This window comes from Nicotiana sylvestris, chromosome 12, assembly GCF_000393655.2.
Source record: "Nicotiana sylvestris chromosome 12, ASM39365v2, whole genome shotgun sequence".
Lineage (NCBI taxonomy): Eukaryota > Viridiplantae > Streptophyta > Magnoliopsida > Solanales > Solanaceae > Nicotiana > Nicotiana sylvestris.
The window spans coordinates 4,533,909-4,556,293 of record NC_091068.1 but is presented as its reverse complement, the minus strand read 5'-3'; the positions used below and the strand labels follow the sequence as shown (position 1 = coordinate 4,556,293).

General features: G+C 36.6%; 2 protein-coding genes across 2 annotated transcripts; both read left to right on the top strand.

Moving 5' to 3' along the window:
• Positions 1–6,070: 6,070 nt before the first annotated feature.
• On the top strand, positions 6,071–6,460 carry LOC138882629 (uncharacterized). The gene has a single exon (XM_070163233.1). It carries the CDS (start codon positions 6,071–6,073, stop codon positions 6,458–6,460), a length of 390 nt encoding a protein of 129 aa, XP_070019334.1.
• A 10,553-nt stretch (positions 6,461–17,013) lies between these two features.
• LOC104211185 (uncharacterized) lies at positions 17,014–22,365 on the top strand. Its single transcript, XM_009760193.2, has 10 exons — positions 17,014–17,358; positions 18,365–18,424; positions 18,518–18,557; positions 19,420–19,598; positions 19,898–19,936; positions 20,082–20,168; positions 20,282–20,342; positions 20,618–20,742; positions 21,802–21,893; positions 22,012–22,365. The coding sequence occupies exons 1-10, from the start codon at positions 17,311–17,313 to the stop codon at positions 22,124–22,126; spliced, it is 846 nt and encodes a 281-aa protein (XP_009758495.1). The 5' UTR covers positions 17,014–17,310; the 3' UTR covers positions 22,127–22,365.
• The last annotated feature ends 20 nt before the right edge of the window (positions 22,366–22,385 follow it).

Genomic DNA, 22,385 nt, shown 5'->3' with positions numbered 1-22,385 from the left:
CTAATTATTCTGGAATTTTGTGTGTGTGGAACTACTCTCTTTTGTTGTGTGAGGGCACTTGATTCATGAAGAAAAGGAAATGTCGATGACCTCTATGTTAGGGTAAGTGAGTAAGTTGTGAATGATGTGTGGTACTTGCGAGTCAAATCTTGAGGCAAGGATGTTACACTATTGTGCTTAGTCTATTTTAAATATTCTTAGTGTGTTGAGTCTTCAGTGTTGTTTATAAGGTTGTGTTTATATAAAGTGTGGTTTGATTGCTTGAGGACAAGCAATGTTTTAAGTGTGAGGTGTTGATGGTAGGCGATAATCTCATGTTTTAGTCGATTATCACATTCCAGTTTACTGCACTTCAGTTGAGTTTGAGCTTTAATCGCTAGTGTTTTATACTAGTTGTGTATTTTACACCTTGTAGGAGTGATTCCGAGCTATGTAGATGTTATGGAATGAGTTCAAGTGATTTGCAGCTTTGAAGTTTGAGTAAAAGACCAAGTAATTAAGCCGGGATCGTGTTCGGGGATCAACGGATGATTGTTTAGAATGAAGGAAGAATTGAGCAGGCATATTGTGCATTTTCTAGTAAAATATACATAACTCTTTGCTCGGAATTCCATTTGGGCTCCACAATATTGTGTTGGAAATATAATTCAAAGGGCTACAACTTTCATGCTTTACAGTTTTTCAAATTCCCAACAGAACAGGTTGAAAAGTGTGCAGCTGCGCACTTACTGCAGATATAGGGCAGAATAATGTGTCAAGTGCACGGGCACACTTCCGGGTGCGCGGCCGCACACGTCCTGGGAAAAGTGTCCTTTTTGCGTAGGAGAAAGTGTATGTGTTATATATATATATATATATATATATATATATGAAACAATGGTAATTTTGGGACTTTTGACATAATTTAGACCTAAGGAGGCTAAGGAGAAGTTGGAGAAGGAAGAGCACAAGGAATCCATCATTCAATCCCAATTCAAGACAAGGGTTTGGATTGTTTTATAATTTTCTGTACTTTACACTTAATTGTAATAAATTACTCCATATTTATGGAGTAGTTCTCTTTAGGGTTTGATGGATTTGGTGTATTGATCTTTGTTTGTGGATAATTAACTCTAGTTTTATGTATTGAATCATTTTGGATGTTTCAATTGTTGCCTCTTGATTCACTTGTTAATGTAATCGAGAGAGGCATAACTTATGATATTGTTGTTTTATATTTAGTTGGTTGAAGTCATTAATTCTTCTTAGTAATCGAAAGAGGCTAGTTGAATTTTTGACTAAACTATGTTAGGAGGATAATCGAAAGAGGTTCACTTAAAGATCAATCCACTACGAATTCTTGCATATCTTCTCGCACTTAAAATTGGTTCATATTGTGAGGTTGAGACTTAATCGAGATAGGAGTTTCTACTAAATAATTGAACTAATAACCAAGTGAATTCGAGAGACTCACTTGAACATTAGAAGTGAATTACCCAGAATTAAATCCCAAACATTTATCTTGCACCTGTTCTATCAACTCTATCTTTTCCCAATTGATAACTTCCTTTGCTTAATACTTGCGTTGATTATCATTAGTCAATAGTTTAGACTCTTAGTTAATTTTAGTTTTAATTGCATAAACCTCACTTGTTTATCATCTTGGATAGCAATCTAGCTACAAGCTACGAAAATACTGTTTAACTCCAATCCTTATGGATACGATAATTTTCTATACTATCTTTGACTAGCGAGCATATTTAGGTGTGTGTTTTGAGCTCGTCAGCCCCATCATAGGAAAATTCATGAAGAGATGCTATCCTTGAAGGAAAAAAATATTCTCCTCGATACACGAGCATAAATTGCATGTTACTCCTAGCCCGCAAGAGTATAAACTGTGCATGGCCCAAAAGAAAAGTCCGCTAGGTTGAAAACCTCGAAAAAGGCGGTCTAGACAAAAGTTAGGACATCAAAATAAAAAATAAAAACTCTCACCCATTTCGAACTATGGTATAACTTGATCCTCTTTACCGAAGTACATAGGCAGCTTAGAATTTCATTCTAAGTTCAATCATATGAGTTCAAAAATACATATTTTCCAAGTCATTATTCAAACGGAATACAAGTCACTTGATTGACATTTAAAAATTAGGTGTACGTGTATTCATTCGATGAACTCTCCATCTTATAAGATATTGATGGCTCAATGAGGGAAAACCCTCTATGTCAAATTGACGTCTCTGATAGGATAATTATAATCTTTTAGCAGGAGGCCAAATCTTCAAGTTTATTTCGTCAAGTCCGCTAGATCGTCAATTTGAAATATTCAAGCCCGCTTAAGTCTTCAATTATCCAAGTCCGCCACGTCTTCAAGTTGAATTCTTAAAGGTGACTATATCTTCAAGTTTAACCTTCAAGTTGAATTATCAAACTCAAATCTTCGAGTTGAAGTCTTCAAGTACACCAAGTCTTCAAGTTGAATTCTCCAAATCTGCTAAGTGACATTTAGACCTTCGAATTTGCCAAATATTCAAGTTGAAATCTTCAATTCTGAGAAAAAGTTTTCAAATTCGCTAATTCAAGTTAAGGCCTTCAAATTTGCCAAAAGTCATAGTCTTCAATTCTGCAAAATATTTAAGTTGAATCATCAAGTTAAAGTCTTCAAATCGAAGTCTTTACATAGAAGCCTTCAACTCTGCAATGTCTTCAAGTTAAAATCTGCAAGTTAAATTCTTCCAAGCACCAGTCTTCAATTGAAAGCCAATCAGAAGCCATCATAATAGTCTTGAAGTCAGCCTTCAATTCTTTAGTTGGAAGTTTCATCATTTCTCTAAGTGTATGGTAGAAGCATTTGATATAGTGTGCACCATCTTTAAATATTTTATCTTGAATTATCTGAAGGCAGGTTTTAATATATCTTCAAATCAACTGGAAGTATTTAAAATGTTCGCATGCATGACTTGATTTATATTGCAGAAAGAGAAATCTTCGACTATGAGATTTTCTTTACTAATGTGGTATCTTTGGAATTGATTTCTTCTTCTACCTGAAAAAAAAAGGAGAAACATATATATAAAGGAGATCATAAAATTACATGTGAAGATTGAAACTGAAGAAATATTCTGGTCGGCTTTTTGAAAAAAAAAACACGCTTCATACAATCTCTGATTCGTGCATCTCGAAATGATGGGGACGAGTTTTCGTTCCTTTGCACCAAAAGGTCAAATCTTTTGGCGGTAAAGTAAAATCTGCAAGTTAGACTATATAATAGTCTTTACTGGTCTTCCTTCGTCTTGGACAAAATATAATCTTCAGCTTAGACGGTGTAATGGCCTGAGCCTCGGACAAAGTAAAGTTTTTAGCTTAGATAGTTGTCTTCGCCTTGGACAAAATATAGTCATCAGCTTAGACGGTGTAGTAATCTTTGCCTCAGACAAAATAAAGTCTTTAGCTTAGAAGGTGCAATGGCCTTCGCATTAGACAAAATAAAATCTTTGGCTCAGACGTAGTAATGGTCCTCGTTTCTAACAAGGTAAAATCTTTGGCTCAGATGGTCTTCGCTTTAGATAAAGTAAAGTCAAATTTTTAAATAAACTAAAATCTTTGGCTTAGACGTTGTATTGGTATTTGACTTAGACAAAGTAAACTCTTTTGTTTGACGGTGTAGTGGTATTCACCTCAGACAAAGTAAATTTTTTAGCTCAGACAGTGTAGTGATCTTCACCTCAGACAAAGTAAAATCTTTGGCTCAGATGGTCTTCGCCTTAGATAAAGCAAAGTCAATTCTTTAAATAAACTAAAATATTTGGCTTAGACGATGTAGTGGTCTTCACTTCAGACAAAATAAATTTTTTGGCTTAGGCGATAGTAAAGTCAAATCTTCATAAATAAAAAAGGATCTTTGCCTTAGACGATATTATGATATTGTGGGCGTAGACGGTGTAATCGTCTTTCGCCTAAAAGGGGGGGGCGGGATAAGCTTAAAGCAAGTCTGAAGGCAACAAATTCAAGAACACATTCTTTTCTTTTGCCTAGAAAAAAGGACAACAAATAAAATACAGGCAAATAGAAGGAGTCCGGAACCTAAATAATGTGTGTTAGGACTCAAAACACACAAATAAGTGTATTAAAAAAATGACATTTCTATATATAGCGCGCAACAACAACACACTATATATTAACGGTAATGTCGGCCGTTAAGTATAGCGTGTTGTTGTTACACGCTATATGTATAGCACACAAACAAAAAATAATATCCTCTGATTTTGGCCCCACCAATAAGTGAACTGACAATCACAATTATTTCAATGTATAGCGTGTGTTTAGAAAACGCTATATATCCAAAATTTTCTACCTCCCGGACTAGCCATTTCCTATATAAAGTGGTCAGAGTATTTGGAAAAATCGTTCACATACAATTCTAATTCTCTTCAATATTTTATTATTGTTAAACTCTGAAGCATTTTTTTGCAATGTCTGAAGAGCGTAGAATAAGAGTTTCATTATATTGGGGGTTTGAGGTTATGACGGAGAATAACTCTGTGAGGTATAGTTTATCTCCACAGGGTCGTGTTAAATTACCACTTACACTAAAGTACGATAAATTGATATCGTTGTTATGCAAAAAAATGGGAAAGAAGAAACGTTCAGTGATACTTAAAGTAACTGGAAGATATCCGTATTCCGTCACTCCGCAAGGAGCTGCTTTTTACTCGGAGTTAAACATCTACGATGATGAAACTTTGAGGGATTTTCTGGGGACTCCGGATGAATACCGGGAATATCTTGTAATAAATTTGTTGGATATGTACGTCAAGGTCGAAGATGTTCCAAACAATGAGGCGGTCGGACATGTTCCGGATAACCCCTAGTTATCGGCTGGCTATTCTGGAGGAGTTTTTGCCGGACATATTCCTGATGAAAGAGTTTTCCTTGATTTAAACTTATCCCCGCCTACATTACATAATTCACAAGACGAGTGGTAAGCTTCAATTTTCCTTTGTGGTACGATGTACAATTTTGTTGTATTCAATTTGTATTAACGCTCATATATTTAACAAAGGGTACAGGCCGGATATGAGTTTTATAAATAATGAACCCGAGTATAGTTTTGGTGTGTTGGATCAAAGTGGTCCATCTGGGAGCTATCACCTACATGAAAATGTCCATCATGGAATTTCATCACATTACGACTTGTAAGTGAAGTGATACGGCTATATGAAAAGTATTTTGTAAATTTAGCATCTTATTAATTTGTTGATTGTGCAGTGAAAACGAGCAAGTTGAAGCAAATGTACTCACTCAATTGCCCGAAGACAGAGTATTAAATTGGGATCTGGTAGATGCACAGAGTGAGGAAGAGAACAATGATTACGACAACAATGCTGATGAATCTGGAGACGATACACCCTTTCATCGTGAGGATGGTGATGAGGAGGATGGGAAGGAAGACATGATTTGATGAGAGAGTATGCTCCACCCCCCTAGACGAAGAGTGAATGAGTCCCAAGTGCCGTTTCATACAAGGGAGGTTCCTTACCTTGATAACTTGCCAAACATGCCGGATGTGGAAGCTCTAACAAGGGATTTTGATGAAATTCGGACAACAATGTGGGATGAGTCTAGGTCAACGGTGCTGGCAAAGGGCATGCTTTTTCCTGATAAAGCACGCCTAAGTAGGGCTTGTAAAATGCATAACGTAAAAGAGTGTCGTGAGATGACGGTATGGGAGTCAAGTCCGATTGTATACAAGGTTGTTTGTCGCAGGTGGTTTTGGCCATGTCATTGGATGTTTCATGCGATGAAGAAGAAGACAGGTCTGTGGAAAGTGGGTAAATACATTCCCACCCACACATGCGAAATGGACACATTCAACGGGAATCATTTCAACTTGGATATTGACTTGATTTCTCTTATTCTTATTCCACACATCGAAGAAACCATAAGGTATAAAATCAAAGAATGTATTACAGCAGTCCACCAGGAACATGGCCATACAATTACTAAAAGAAAGGCATATCTCGGGCGGAAAAGAGCGTTTGAAATAGTCTATGGTAACTAGGATAAGTCATTTGCAGATCTACCTAGGTACATGGCTGCACTGCAGCCGTTTAACCCCGGGACGGTTGTTGAATGGAAGCTTGAGCATATTCCAAGTAAACCAGAATATATGCTCAATTATGTTTTCTGGGCGTTTAAACCAGCAGTTGATGGTTTTTCGCATTGTCGGCCCTTAATATCCATAGACGGCACTCATGTCTATGGAAAGTACGATAGCAAACTGTTGATAGCCATGGCAGCAGATGCTAATGGACAGATATTTCCTCTAGCTTTTGCTATTTGTGCCAATGAAAGCCAAGAGACGTGGACGCTGTTTTTGAACCACTTGAAAGAGCACGTTGTGAAACAGCGTTCCGGTATTTGTCTAATATCCGATCGGCACAGTGGTATCTTAAGTTCTGTGGAGAACTTGCCTGCATAGCAAGAACCTTATGCCTTTCATCGTTACTGTGTTAGGCACTTTAAAGCTAATTTTCAGAAGGCATATCCCAACAAGGATCTCCATGATTTGATGTGGATGGCAGCAACAGACCACCAACAGCATAAATTCTGGATGCACATGGAATATATCAGGCAAGAAGACGAGGCAACCTATCGTTGGTTAATGCGACATGAACCTGAAAAGTAGATTGCCTGTCACAGCCATGGTGCGGTTGTCGTTCAAGCAGATGGCGGAGAGGTTTGTTGAAAGGTCTGCAGCTGCAACATCATTGATAGAAAAGGGTGTTGAATTTAAGCCAGTGCCTATGAAAAGATTTGAGAAATATAGACGGCGAGCGCATTGGCATTCATTTTTGCAGTATGATAACGAAAGAAATGTTTTTGAAGTTCGCACCACTATCCATCAAAATCGAGGTAATAATGTACATACCGTAAATGAATCTAGAAGGTTATGCTCTTGTGGAAAATGGTTCATCTACCACATGCCTTGCTCACATGCCATCAAGTGCTTTCAACAAGTTGGTTTGGGTGTAACCAACTATGTTGATCAACAATATAGTGTTGCGAAGTACCTAAACACATATAGTGGGCAGTTACAGCCAGTGGGTGCCGAGCATTATTGGCCGCCTGAACCATTTAAAATGGTGTGTAACAAGTCCTATTTGCGTCGAATACAGGTGAAGAAGAGAATGCATATACGAAACCAAATGGATGTTAGTGAAACCGTGTATGCGCGCAGATGTGGTATATGCTCGCAAATAGGACACGACCATAGAAAATGTTCTTTGGGTGGCAACAATAATCAAGTCGGGGTAGGTGTTCTTCTAGTGTACCTAACTATCCATGAGTTGATGTTGTAATATTTAGTTATTATGCCTATGTTGCAAGATTTATGAAATAAAATTATGCTTGTTAATTATGATTTGTATTTTTCCATTTTACCTATTTAAATAATAATTTAATTTAAAATTGTCTTGTCAACATCATAACATAAAGTTGACAAGACATAAAGTTGTCTGAAATAAAGTTGACGAGACATAAAGTTGTCTGAAATAAAGTTGACGAGACATAAAGTTGTCTGAAATAAAGTTGACAAGACATAAAGTTGTCTTGTCAATATTATGATATTTAACACGCAAAATATAGCGCTATTACATTGTATGTTATGTATTTAGTGCGGTTGAACACTACGTTATGTGTGTATTGTCTCACCTATAAATAACGGGTTCATTGTAGTTATTTTGTGTGCTCAAAATTTACTAAAAGCAAAAACTTCATTAAAAGTAAGGTTTTTTTTTACTAAAAGCAAATATTTCCCAAATGGCTCAACCTCTTCGTCCACCAAAGTGCAATTGTGGAAAAGCATGCTTGATGCAAAACTGTTGGGACGGTGGTGAGGTTGGACGCCGTTGCTAGCATTGTATGAATTAGTTTTACAAGGTCCCCGGCGAACCTATTTGTGATTTTGAGGAATGGGTTGATGAACCATGTTATCAGGATTGTTACAGAGAACAACTGCAATTTCTTTATAATATGTGTTTAAGACAACATGAAGTACAAAAAGAAAGAGATAGAATTATTGCAGACTTGAGGGCGAAACTGAAGGAGGTGGGAGAAGAAAAATGGAAAACACAATGGAATTGTGATGCACAAAAAGAGCGTAAAGAAAAATATAAACGAGAATTTGCGGAGGTGAAGGCGAAACTAAAAGAGGTAGAAGAAGAAAAAGAACAACTGGAAGAACGATTTAAGTGGTTGGAGCGGAGAATAAATGGCAACCAGGGCTAAACATTGGCATGTATGTGTTTAGTGTAATTTTTATATTTCATGTATTTTTATTATGTTGGCCTGCTATGTTTGTGTTTGTGCTAGTATTTGTGCTATGTGTTTAGAAATGAACTTTTCTTTCAGTCATTGTATTGGAATTTTACTTCTTTACGACTTGTGTTTTTATTGCAGTACGAAACTAGCTACTTAACGGAGAAATCAAAAATCAATTCACATATTATATAAAAGTTGTTTTAAATGTACATATAATGCCAAATAAAAATGAATAAAATCAGTGTGTCCCGCATCCAGTATGCCTCAACGCAGCCGCTGGCCTGAGGCGCATCGCATCCCGCCTGGGGATGCTATCAGGATCGTCATCATCAAATCACTGCCTTATAGCCGGATGCGCCGCTGCATGATCATCAGTGGTGCTGACAGAATCAGTAGAAGAGGCCGTCAGTCCAGTAGAAACCTACATAAGAGTCAAAATCTCAGAATAGCAAAGTATATAATTCGTCAGAACAATTTGAATTGTCGTACCACTCTTTCCTCGGGCTCCTGAATGTAATCATCAGTGGCAACCATGTCAACATCGCGTTCAGCCTTAAAAAGGAAATTAACAAAGTTATGAAAAAAAAGACAAATTATAATTCAATACGCTATGAAAACCATACCTGCGAACGTGATGATGAACCATAACTCAGCCGACGCCCACCACTTAAATCTCAGGTCGGTCGGTTCTCAGCAATGGTAGACGGGCCTGGAAAGTATGTATCCCAATCCACTCCAGAAAGTTGCATGCCCGTGATCAATAATTGACCTGACGGGGTCACCTGCGAAGTCCCTAGAGTGAGATCTGTCCCAAGGGCACCCGGCATATCGGCAGGAACATAATGTAGGGGCCTCAACTCCCCCTTGCTGGGGACCACCTCCTCTCCGCCCACCACCACGTCGTCCGGCACTCCCGCCTCGTCGGGAACCACCACCTCGTCGGGCACCCAAACCTCATCGGGCACCACCACCTCATGCCACACCAGGACCTCGCTCGTACTGATCTGGCTCCACATAATCAGGTATGTGAGCCAAACGCTGATCCTCATGGGCTCGCTGCAGTGTTCGGGCAGCCAACTCTACAAATCGATGGCTATAATCCTGCAAGGCATCCGCAGGATCTCCGATATAATCCTGCATCTGCAGTCCCATCTGGTAGACTGTGTGTAGTCCAATAGCATGCACAACGTATAAAATATAAACTACGTATATTGCACTAAAATACTGTTATATGATGAATAATAATAGAAAACATACCAGGGCCTCGTGTCGCCCGGCGTATGGAACGTACCGACCGCCAGCCTGATGAATAGGGTTCCCGATAAAAAGTCGGGTGACGTGCCGGTACCAGGACATATACCTCTGAATATCCACCTCCTGGTCCCAAGTATGTGGGGGCGGAATCATCTCCTCTCGATGGTCCCAAATCTGGATCTACCCGGCTAACCATGCCATAAATGCGTCGTCCGCCCGGCTACGATCATCCCTCTGATAATGCATAGGCTCCCATATAGGCCCCCTCAATATATACTGTGGGCGACCAAACTGCCGAAGTACCCGCTCCGAGGCATGATGCTCCACAATATCAAGGCATATGAGTGGGGCAGAAGTGCTCCAAATATGTCGACAAGCCGAGCAATAAGGTGGCAGAGAAGCTATCAAATCCTCGTTGTATGGCGTCCAGATGAACTATCAAATAAGAACATGAAACGTGAGTATGCGCAACACTAAGTTAATCCACACAAGGTAAGTTTAGGTACATATTTACCTGTGCGCCCTCCAGCAGATCCAACACATTCCTCCAGAGGGGGAGATTATGATGAGCATCATACTCTCGTAATAGTCTACGGCGGAGAACCCACCTCCTGGCTAGAGGGAGAAACGGAGGTGCTACAGTATGAGGTAATTATGGTCGCGGTGTCTGAAACTGTAAGAACCGCTCACAGGCCCAAACCTAACATACAAAGCTGACATAATGGTTAAGATAAAGTCTAAAAGGTAGAGTTGGAAATGATGAACACTTTATTGGAATATGTTGTCACCTGTAGAAGTGGCATAAAATCACAAACATCTCTTTGAGTGGCCATACTCGCCCAGCACATCTGCCTATACATGTAGCCGAGAACAGCAGCACCCCAGCTGTAATAGGGTAACTCATCCAGCAGCTGAAGATGATGCAAAAATCTAAGGCTGACGAGGTTTCCCGAAGTATTAGGGAACAAGACCCCTCCAAATAGAAGAAGCAACAACAACCTCGTATAATGGGTGATATGCTCCTCCTCTATATCGTTAGTGATATCGGGGTGGAGTAGCTCTAAGTGTTGTCTAATAGGGGTCAAAGCCAACCGACTAGCACCAGACGATGCAGCCTCGTCCTGAGGCCTGAAACCAGTGAGCTGATGCAGCATGTCCAAATAATGATCACGCGACATATATCTCATAGCAATAGGCAGTGAAACGGCCATGCCATATAAAACCTCAACGTCCTGTAGCGTGACGGTAGCCTCGCCAATGGGCAAATGAAAAGTATGCGTCTCCGGTCGCCACCTCTCAATCAACGCCGTGATCAACCTGTATCCGGCCGATCTCAATAATCCTATAGAATCTCGTGGCATGGAGGCGATGGACTACACGCTCGTGGAGAACTCTGTCATGAAGAAAATCCCACAGGTCGTTCACTCTCCTAGCGCGGAGAGTCTGGGAAAGTAACTCTCCATCCCATATATGAGCGGACCTATGATCGCCCTGAAGCACTAATAGCTCACGAGAGTAAGGGTCGGGATGTATAGGCACGTCCATGTCGTCAACTGTAAATTAAACAATATTAATTGTATGTTAATTATTAAATTGTACAAAGTATATGTAACAATTTGGGTCCAAGCTCGATATTTTAGGCCTAGTAGCACCAAATTTTCATGAATATTTATGTGTGTCAATTTCAATTTTTTTTATAATTTTGTATGTGTTTGTTTTATAATTTAAATTATATATTTTTTAGAGATTTAATTGTACAAAGTATATGTAACAATTTGGGTCCAGGCTCGATATTTTAGGCCCAGTGGCACCAAATTTACATGAATATTTATGTGTGTCAAATTCAATTTTTTGATAATTTTGTGTGTGTTCGTTTTATAATTTAAATTCTAAATTTTAAATTGTACAAAGTATATGTAACAATTTGGGTCCAGACTCGATATTTTAGGCCCAGTAGGACCAAATCTTCATGAATATTTATGTGTGTCAATTTTAATTTTTTAATAATTTTGTGTGTGTTTATTTTATAATTTAAATTCTAATTTTTTTTAGAGATTTAATTGTACAAAGCATATGTAACAATTGGGTTCCAGGCTCGATATCTAAGGCCCAGTAGCACCAAACTATCGTGAATATTTATGTATGTCAAATTTAATTTTTCGATTATTTTGTTTGTGTTTGCTTTATAATTTAAATTCTAAATTTGTACAAAATATATATTTTCATCTACCATTCTAAAGTTACTTAAACTACAAGGATTCTACGCTAAAATACTATACAGTTTACTATGCTAAAAGTTTCTACATTTTACTACGATAATAAATAAACTAAATATAAACAACATATATATTTTAATCACATAACATTAAAAAAATAGCTACAACAATACTAGTTTCGCAAATAAAAAACACATAATGACATAGAAATATTAATATCTAAATACTTGTATTAACATAAAAAATTAAATCTAAATTTTACACTAATATCTAAGTCCGGATAAATATAGCATACTAGTTTTGCAAATACAACACAAAAGGACATGGAAACACATTCAATAGGCAGTGATATACATTATTATACAAGTTTGGATATAAAATAAATCGAAATACCTCGATGTTGTGTGTGTATTGCGTGAAAATTTGAAGGCGAAGGAGATAAACCACGAGTCCAAAACGCTCTACTACGATGGAGGACCTACGTTCCTGACCTTTTGTGTGACGGGAGGGGCCCACAATTTTATTTTTTTTAGATTGTCGAGCAGATTGGGGGTGGGGGGACCAGAAGGAGAAGGGAGGGTTTGTAAAAAAATGGGGGAGGGTTCTGTGGAGGAAGAAGATGAGTTCAAATTAAACGCTATATATAGCGTATGATTTGAAAACGCTATATATAACGTTTAATTTGAACACGCTATATGAGAAGTCAAATCGTCTGACACATATAGCATCTAACAACAACACGCTATACTTAACGGCAGACGTTACCGTTAATATATAGCGTGTTGTTGTTGCACGCTATATATAGAAATGTCATTTTTTTTAATACACTTATTTGTGTGTTTTGAATCCAAACACACATTATTTAGGTTCCGGACTCCAAATAGAAGTTACCTGTCAAAAAAAAGGAGCTTCTACGATACTTTCGTTACTAATGCAAAAAAAAATGGAGTAAAAAAAAGAGTTGATTCGTAAAAGGTTATTTCATGTACGAACAAAGCAAAGATATGTACTCTTTAGAATATCTAATCCTCCAGGTGCACCAAATTCTCAATAGAGTTTAAAGAAAGCCGACTAAGGTGACATTTGATTATGTCGCATGAAGTCCAAAGTTAAAGCAACCAAACTAATTTAGTACTTCCTTTATTCGCTAACGTCCTACAATTTTCTATATGTCAGTAGAACAGGGTTATTATCGCAAAGCTAGATGTACAATGTTTACCCTAGGATAACAATTGAATTTATACGTAGTTTTAAGAATATGTGATATAATTTGACACAAACTGAGAAAATATATAAATTGATATTGAAATTGACTGTAATTAAAAAAATAAATGCAAACTAAACGAATCGTATAGCTTTTGCCCTCGAGTTAGGTCACCCTCGAACTAAGTGAAGATTCTACTAATATATGAACAGAGTAACAGAACACTGAAAGCTAAAAGAAGGTAGTGTATTGCTCTGTGTTGCGTAAATATAGAGGGTGTTTGGCTAAGCTTATAAGCTGGTCAAACTGGCTTATAAGCACTTTTTGGCTTATCTACGCGTTTGGTAAAATGAAAAGTGCTTATAAGCCAAAAATAAGCCAAAAGTCATAAGTTGGTCTCCCCCAACTTATCAAATTTCAGCTTATAAGCACTTTAAATTTGACCAAAATATTTTCTATTCTATCCCTAAAATACATCTTTTTAAAACAAAACTCTTCGTATACCTAGTTCTTAAGCAGCATATTATTAATTTCAGCACTTTTATCCAAACACGTAACTGCTTATTTTTTAAATCAATTTCAGCACTTAAAAGTGCTTTTCAGCACCTAATACTTATCAGCTACTCTAAATCAGTTAAGCCAAACGGGCTCATAATGTGTTTTATAAATGATCAGACTCCCTTTATATAGTAGGGGAGTCCTACTCTTGATACAACTCTAAATACAGTAAGAAATCTCATGATTGGCTAATTAACCAGCCTCATCTTGATACGTGCCGAGATTTTCGCCGTGATCCTTGCTCGATAAGGGATATTTCAGCTTTCTGTTACTTGACTAGGTAAACTTCCATCGGTCTTGCTCGATCTCTATTTTGCTTGGTCTCGATCTTGACAGATCTCGATCTTGATCGATCTCTGGGTCACGAGCTCAACATCCTAAGGTCGCATCATGGCTCGATATAACACGAGGTTGAACCTTGGCCTATCATGTTCCAGTCTCGATCATTCATACGAAGGACAAGCTCGGTTTTGACCCTATACATAACGGAGGTAAAATCGATCAAAAAATCTTTAACATAAGGTTAACAAGGACCGTTCCTGGGAGTATTACATGCAATTATTAGTATTGCAGCAAATCTATAGAAGCTAAAAGAATACCATGCATAAAGTGAATACAAAAGGAGGAGAATAATACTTGAAGGGATCTCTGCCGGAAACCCTCAATACACAAGGTATATAGCTAATGGTGTCACGTGACACCATTTGGTCCGAAAATGTTATTAAATATATATAAATAATTAAAAAACAGAAACAAAATACGCTTAAAAATCTTCAAATAAATGTGTAGCTAAGTTGGTCAAGCGCCTTATTTTCTACATTCTTGTGACACTAAATTATTTGTTCATGGTTAGTTGGTGTACTAATTTTTTTTTATCCTTCCATCTCCTTTATAGCCAATAAAATTGGTTAAGAACAGTATATGAACTTTTAGTGTATATTAGATACTTTATATAAAATACTAGTATTTAGTATTATTTCTAATGAGGCTATTTGAATACTTTTCAAAAAACAAAATTCATTGAAAAGAATTGTCGTAATATATTTGAATTTTGTTTTATTAAATATGATTCGAATTGTGTTCTCTTTTTATATGTTGTTTTAGTAGTGCTTTGTTTACTTGTACATTTTTAAGTGTGACACTACTTACGAAAAATCATGCGTACGAGACTGCATGAATGAGCTCTCCTGGTCTCTTTAGATGTGCAATAGCTATGGTTTTCTAAAAGAGATTGGATTTGATCATATTTCTAAAATATAGGAGGTGATAACATGAGTTATCTGTTCTCAACAGAAAGAGAAACAAAAATGCACAGGAACACCAAAATTAAATCTGATCCCACTGAATTCACAGTGTGTCCTTAAGGAATTTAATCCCCTTACTATTGCCCAAGGTTATGGATTAATTCCTTCCAGGATAGAACAGAATAATTATCGTGTGATAGCCGCACTACAAATCACAGAACTTCAATGAACTCAACGAACGGAGCAAATCACACTTGATACTAAATTTTATTTGGAAAATAATGCAACAATACAGAAAAGATGGGAGAAATTTTCAGATTTTCTATATACAAAAAATGAAGCAAGCTCTTCTATTTTCTATTCACACCCCTTAAGAAAAACGCAGCAAATATCAATTCTCTTTATTAAGCCACGTACTCAACGAACCATAAACAATTCGCAGACTGTAAAATCCTTGTAAATGTAAAGCGTGCAGTGACTTTACATGGGGATAAAATAATGACATATTTGCTTATTGACTCCAATATGTGAATTCAAACAATAAGCATTATTATTTTAACGCTAAAGTATGAACTGACAAGCTACTAGCAAATGACAAGGGAAACATCAATAGGTGGACTTAGCAGCAAAATTGACAAATTCCCTTTAGAATTTAGATTAGTATTTTATTTTATTTTTAATAAAAAAAATTATGGGCATCACTTATACTTCAAGCCTAACCTTTAGAGCTTTCACAAGTGTAAACTCTGACGGGCTTGAAGTAGAGGGCATTGTAAGCATTTAAATTTTATCGAATTTAATTCATAAACTAGTTTGGACTATATTAAATTTAATCCAAACAAATATTGTGGCTAGTAAATTGGGCTAGTTATTTAAATCCAATATATATGTGTTGGGCTGATCTATTTAATTGGACTATAAATTAAATGATAAGCTCACTTCATTAGCCCAAGATCCAAATGACTATTAGCCCATCTTAAACCTCAAGCTCATGCCACGTGTCAAGTGATGTGGCAATCCAAGTCAAAAGAATGAACTAATAAAAGCATGATACGTGTCAAGTGACGTGGCAATCCAAGCCAAATAAATAAGCCAATAAAATCATGCCATGTGTCAAAAAAGTGTGGCATACCAAGTCAAATCAACAACCAATAGAGTTGTGCCAATTGTCTAGATGATATTGGCCAGTTCAAACAGACCAATCAAATCGCAGAGTCACACCGCTCCCTACAACTATAAATAGAAGTCTTCATGAAGCTAGAAGATACAGGAAGTGATAACAAGAAGCAAGCAGAGAGCTCGTGGATCAAACATCGCAAATTTTTTTACAAGCTACAAACTCAAGCACTTAATTAAGCTACAAGTTCAAGTTCAAGATCAATAACGAAGACAAATCAAATACCAAGGCGTTTAAGATCAAATTACTTGTTCGTAATCAAATCCAAATCCAAGTTCAAGAAGCAGATTCAAGACCAAGCTTTACAAGCCCTTGAATCAAAATCAAGTTCATCAAGATAGTTTATATTCTTGAAGAATGAGAGGAATACCATATTGATTGTAACACTTTCATTTATTGAAATCAAATACTCCCTACGTTTCAAATTAGATGAGGTACTTTCTTTTTTAGTCTGTTCCAAAATAAATGGCACATTACTAAATTTGGAAATAATTCAATTTTAAACTCTTCATTTTATCCATTTTACCCTTAATTAAAAACTTTTATAACCACACAAATGTCACCTCATAAAGTTTTTACCCCTTAAACTTTTAAAACTACAAATTTTAAAAGTCTTTTTTTTTTCCTTAAACTCTATGCCGAGTCAAACTACCTCATCGAAATTGAAACAGAGAGAGTACTACATTTGTTACGTAATTTTCAATCTTGATTATTTATTTTTCTCGATGCGAAAATTTATTATTACAAGGTTAAAGTAGTTAAAATTTTATCCTAATTAAATATTTTTAAGAGACGTGCACGAGAGAATCACGAGACTGATACGATGAGGAGGGGGTATAGCACAAAACTTTGGGTGTAAAACTCCATCTAGTGCTTTCTAGTTTCGATTAGCCAGTCAGCAGCAGTCAACTATTGACAGGGTGGACAAGAGAGACCAGTCAACGTGGATACGTGAACCAATAAAACATTGCCATGTCATCGGGCTATGACGTGCAATCCTTACAACTAACCGAACAGCAAACATAACATAATTAATACAACTACAAAAATAATTCATATATCAAACTTTATAGTCCTAAATTGACTAAACTACCACTACTGTTTATGCAGCGAGCCAGTAAGATGTATACTAAATCAAATGAAAATCAAGAGTAATTATGGAATTAAATGTTTTAATATGTAACCTCATTAATATACATATCCTAGTTTGATCAAAACCAAAAAAAACCCTGGTAAATAATACCAAAAAAGAAAAAAAGAATTGGAAAATTGATCTTCCGGCGATCTGAAAACCCCCAAGCTTGAATTTTTCTAAGTAATTCGTGCTTTTCGAAATCTGTATTATTCTATATATCAATGGCTGCCCCGTTCTTCTCGACGCCGTTTCAACCATTTGTTTATCAGGTAATTTTACGTTTTTATTATTCGAATTTCTCCTTAAATTAGATATTGCTCGGAGTCGGATCCAGAATTTCATTAACGGGTGCTGGTTTAGCTGCAACGGAGTATATGTGATAGTAGTATGAATTGATACAGCTTTATTTTGAAAGTTAAAGACATAGTGGTTGCAGGTATTGAGTTTTGTTTTTACAGATCAAATTTTTTTTTTTTGGGGTGGTGGGGGGGGGGGGTGCTGGTGCTGGTGAAAGAATCAATAATTGACAATAACAATATTTGCTTTTTAGTTGGGAAAAGGGTTAAAAGAACTGAATTTTACAGTTTGGTAAATCACATTATGGAAGAAGTTATGAATTTGGTGTTCTGAGGATTTTTAAAGGGAATACTATTATTTATTGAAGTGCTCTTTTCTTTATTTGATGCAATTAATTTTGTATATATAGTAATTTAGTTCGGAAAAGTGTAAAAAGAAGGAAACTTTACTGCTTCGCGAATCACATTACGAGGAGAAGTTATGAATTTGATGATTTTTAGGGGAGTATAATTATTTGTTGAAGTGCTTTTTTCTTTATATGGTGCAATTAATTTTGCATCTATAGTAATTTAGTTTGATGAGTGTTTGGGAGTTTGTGGCACAACTGTTCTTTTTCACGGTATGTTTAAAGGTATAGAGTTAGAGTGAAATAAGTCCGAATAGAACAGATATAGAGGATTTGCTATTGTCGCTTAATGATTGATTCGTTGATATTATCAAGGGTGTCTTTTATTTGCAACGGTAGTTGTGTTCTGGACTTTACCAACTGTCCTTAGTTAATGTTGTGAGATCCTTTTGACAATCGTTACATTCATAATTGGGTTCTGATCATCTTTAGGGAGTGAAGTTATTAACTCTTCAGCTTGGACGACAATGTAGTAACTTCGTTCGAATTAAATAAAACAATGTAGCATCTCGCCATTCCACTGTGTTGGCAAATCTATTATCCTGACCATTGTATTATATTTTGCTGTATAGAGTCCGCAAGATGCAGTAACACCTTTTCAAATTCTGGGCGGTGAAGCTCAGATTGTTCAGGTAATGTCAGCATGTAGTTTGTCTTCTCTATAAGAGGAAAATCATATGGTTGATCTAATTATATTTGTTTCCCTTTCTCTATTTACATTTCAGATTATGTTGAAGCCACAAGAAAGGATTATTGCAAAACCTGGTATGTCACTAATCATATTCTTTATAAAGGAAGCCTCTTGCTTATCTATTTGTTTATGTATATGATTTGCTCATAAGAAGTCTCACTTATTTGTTTGAGTTAGCTGTATGCCAAACACAATGTAAAATCTCTTCATTTGATAGACATTAAAGAATGGAATCAGTTCGGTTAGCTATTTGTAAAATCTACAACTTGACCAACTAGTTGAGTGGATATTTCCTCGAGGGTGAATAAGTATGCGTGGAGTACTTAAAACGTTCCCTTGCATGTTTCCACACCTTATGCAAGTAAGACGAGCCCCGGAAGCCTAACACAAAAATATTTGGTCAAGTCTGTGTGACATTAGAAATAGGCTTGCCTTCTAGAAGATTGTCGTTTTGAATCACCCACCCTAGAAGAATGATAAACTGTCTGTATATTTGAGTCAATAATCTTGATTGCATCGACTCATGATAGTAATCAGGGCATCCCCACTAATGCTTGTTGTATTTACTGTTTCCTCTTCAATGCTTAACGATACGCCAGGTGTATCGGGCATATATAAAAGTAAACAGATAAATGGTCCTTTTTCTTCCTTTATTTTGTTCTTTTTGGCTTTTCATTTTCTTTCCTCTGCCTTGGATTGGAGGGGGTTGGGGGGGAAGGGAGGGTCCTGATGAACAAGGGATTCTTATTTTGTCAGCTGTATGTTAAGTGCCCTGTGTATACGGATAGCATTGTATCTTATCAGGTCATAGATTCACGCTCAAAGGATATTTTGTATGCTTTAATCAAATATTCAAGAATGCCAAATTATATTTTGACATTTGCTATTTACTACTCACTCTTAACTGACTTACGGGGACTTTGGAATGCTTTGCAGGGTCCATGTGCTATATGTCTGGTTCCATCCAGATGGAAAATATTTATGCCACTGAAAATGAAGCAGGCGTTTGGCAATGGCTTTTTGGAAAGACTATTACAAGCATAGTTCTTTACAATACAGGTACAACTGATGGATTTGTCGGAATAGCTGCTCCTTCTCTGGCAAGAATCCTTCCGGTTCGTTCACGTTCGAACTATATTTTCATCTTGTTTGGTTATACAATCTTCTTTAGTGAGTAGACCCTTGTGCATGTGCACAATCTGGAAATTGGGGATACAAGTGCAGGATAATTAACCACCAATAAGTATGATGTCTTATTTCTTCTTGCACCGGGGTATCTAGTAAGGTATTAGGTGGAGAAAATTGTGAGAGACTCCACAGTTTAGTTACACATTGTTAGTACGGATGATTCTGTTTACATATACTTTTACTAAATAAATTGGTGTTTGTTGCTTCTGTTATTGTTCCCACACAGATTGATTTAGCGAAGTTTGGAGGTGAAATCTTATGCCAGGTAAAGATAATTCTTTATCTTGATATCCTTTTTAGTTCTTGCAAATAGGTCTCGTCCTTGTAAGCCCCCTCTTGTTTGCTTTAAGTGTTTACCAGTTAAGTATGCTTCTACCTTGACATATGACTTCAAGAATATTATTTTGTAGCCAGATGCATTTCTCTGCTCCATTAATGATGTCAAAGTCAGTAATTCCATCGACCAAAGGCCACGTAACCTAGTTGCTAATGCAGAGGTGAGATGATAAAATTGTCTTGACTTTATATATGGGCATGATTTTCAGCCTTGCTGACGGTAATTGCTACAAACAGGTTGAATCTTTGACTAATATGCTTGTAACATTTCCAGGGATTCTTAAGGCAGAAGATATCAGGCCAAGGGCTTGCATTTGTAGTCGGAGGTGGTTCTGGTATGATTTTGAATCTCAGTTAACTAATAAACTTAGACTTCTGTGGAGAATATTAAAGATGACATGCCTAGAACAGATGGTGGCTATTCATTTAAGTTTTTTTCCGTCTTACATGCGTTTGTCTGAACTCTGAACCAGCACCCTATCATTTAAACCCAAACAAAATTGCTGGACCATTTTAATTTGAGTTGTAAGATTAAGAGGTCTTAATTTTCACATCACAAGTTCTATTTTCTGATTCATTTCTTCGGGCAATATTTGCTTTTCTTCCTCAGTTGTACAGAAAAATCTCGAGGTGGGTGAAGTACTTGCTGTTGATGTGCCAAGCATTGTTGCAGTATCATCAACTGTCAATGTTCAAATAAAATACAATGGAGCCATGAGAAGGGTGGTATTTGGGGTATGTTTTCACATGTCTGCTTCGTTTGATTTCTCCTTTCATTCATCCTAACTGTTTATTGCTGAATAATATTCATCAATTAATGTATTTAAGAAATACCTCTGCTGGCAGGAATCATTTGGGTTTTCTTGTTTCATTCTTTGTCCTCCTCGTAACATCTTGTTGTTCAATGATTAAAAAAAACGTATTTGTTGTTAATAAGAGTAGTGTCGAAAATCAGGGTTAAGTCCCTGCAAAGGTAAAAAAAAATAATTAGGTGATCTCTTCCTATATGTCTAGGAGTTGGTGGACGTAGCTACTTGGCACCTATGCTGGTGAGAGGTAGCAAGTATCTCGTAGACTAGTTAAGATGCGTGCAACCTGTCCCAGACATCACTGTTATCACCCTTAAAAGGAATTTGAAAAGGCTAGTTATCATCCACCAAAAGCAACATTTGAACCCATAAACTCTACTTGGTATTAATTTTAGCTGAGCTTTCTTTACTGCAGGACTGATCTCTCCTCGTTGCTCTCTTCTAGGAGGGGCTTTTACTTTCATTTCTTTAAAAGTTAACTAAGAAAGAAAAGAATAAACAAAAAAGTGTAGTTTCTTCTGAAAATGTTTATTTTTGTGTTTCAGTTAGTATGTAAAGTATGAAACTCATCGATTCCCATTTGATATTATCTCTTTCTAGTACATGTATTGATACAATGAAATGATTATACCAACAAGACCAAGTGAGACCAAAGAAAAAATAGAGTAGATTTTTTTCCAAATTAAGATATTCTGGTCATAATCTGTTCGAACTTGAGGGTTTCAGGGCTTTTCTTAAGCCAGTTTCTGGTACTTCCTTCCATTAGCATGTCTGATATTGCAACCTTTAATTAAGCTGGTTACTTCAATATTACCTGAGCTCCTCGCTAATGATTGAAGTAATCTGACTTGTGACTCTTGATTTTCTATGAAAATGTATGTTTAGCCTTCTGCTTTGCGGAACTAATCTGACTCGAGTCTGCTGTTGTCATCTCATGATTTGGTTCCTGAGGCAGATATTCCTAACTATATTTGTACAATTGCAGAATGATAATATCGTAACAGCTGTTCTAACGGGGCCTGGTATTGTATTTATTCAAAGCATGCCTTTTCATCGGCTTTCACAACGCATTGCTAGGTATTTCTCCTAGACGATGAAACCATTTGAACTTGTTAAATTACTGTGCTACTTTCTATCAACCAAATTGCTGCACTTCTGGTTGAAAATTGACAATGTTTCTGTTTCACTGTTGCAGGGCGGTAACATCTCCAAACATGAGGGACAATCCCAAATTCTTCATTCAGATAGCAATTTTCTTCTTTCTAGCTTATGTTGTTGTTGTGTCATCATTGATCTTGACAGATATTTGAACTTTTCACTTTCCATTTTCACAAAATTCTGTAGATTGTTCATTGCGACTCTAGTCTTTTTTGGGGGATTGACAGGCATGTGAATGTTAATTACAGATATAGAGTAACAGTAAACAGGGCTATGACTTTCTCTCAATTGTGGCATAGTTTGGTATAGAAAACTGTAAAAGCAATGGAAAGTGCTCGCTTGTATAATGTATTTGAAACTTCCAATCATAGCTGGACGGTTTTTCTGATAATCTGTCTGTTGATTATACCA

What these genes read in the sequence shown, in the direction of transcription:
- LOC138882629 (XM_070163233.1), top strand. Translation starts at nt 6,071, where the DNA reads ATGGCTGCACTGCAGCCGTTTAACCCCGGGACGGTTGTTGAATGGAAG.
- LOC104211185 (XM_009760193.2), top strand. Translation starts at nt 17,311, where the DNA reads ATGGCTGCCCCGTTCTTCTCGACGCCGTTTCAACCATTTGTTTATCAG. An exon ending in GTGAAGCTCAGATTGTTCAG is followed by an intron (nt 18,425 to 18,517) that starts GTAATGTCAGCA and finishes TTTACATTTCAG; the next exon opens with ATTATGTTGAAGCCACAAGA. An exon ending in AAGGATTATTGCAAAACCTG is followed by an intron (nt 18,558 to 19,419) that starts GTATGTCACTAA and finishes AATGCTTTGCAG; the next exon opens with GGTCCATGTGCTATATGTCT.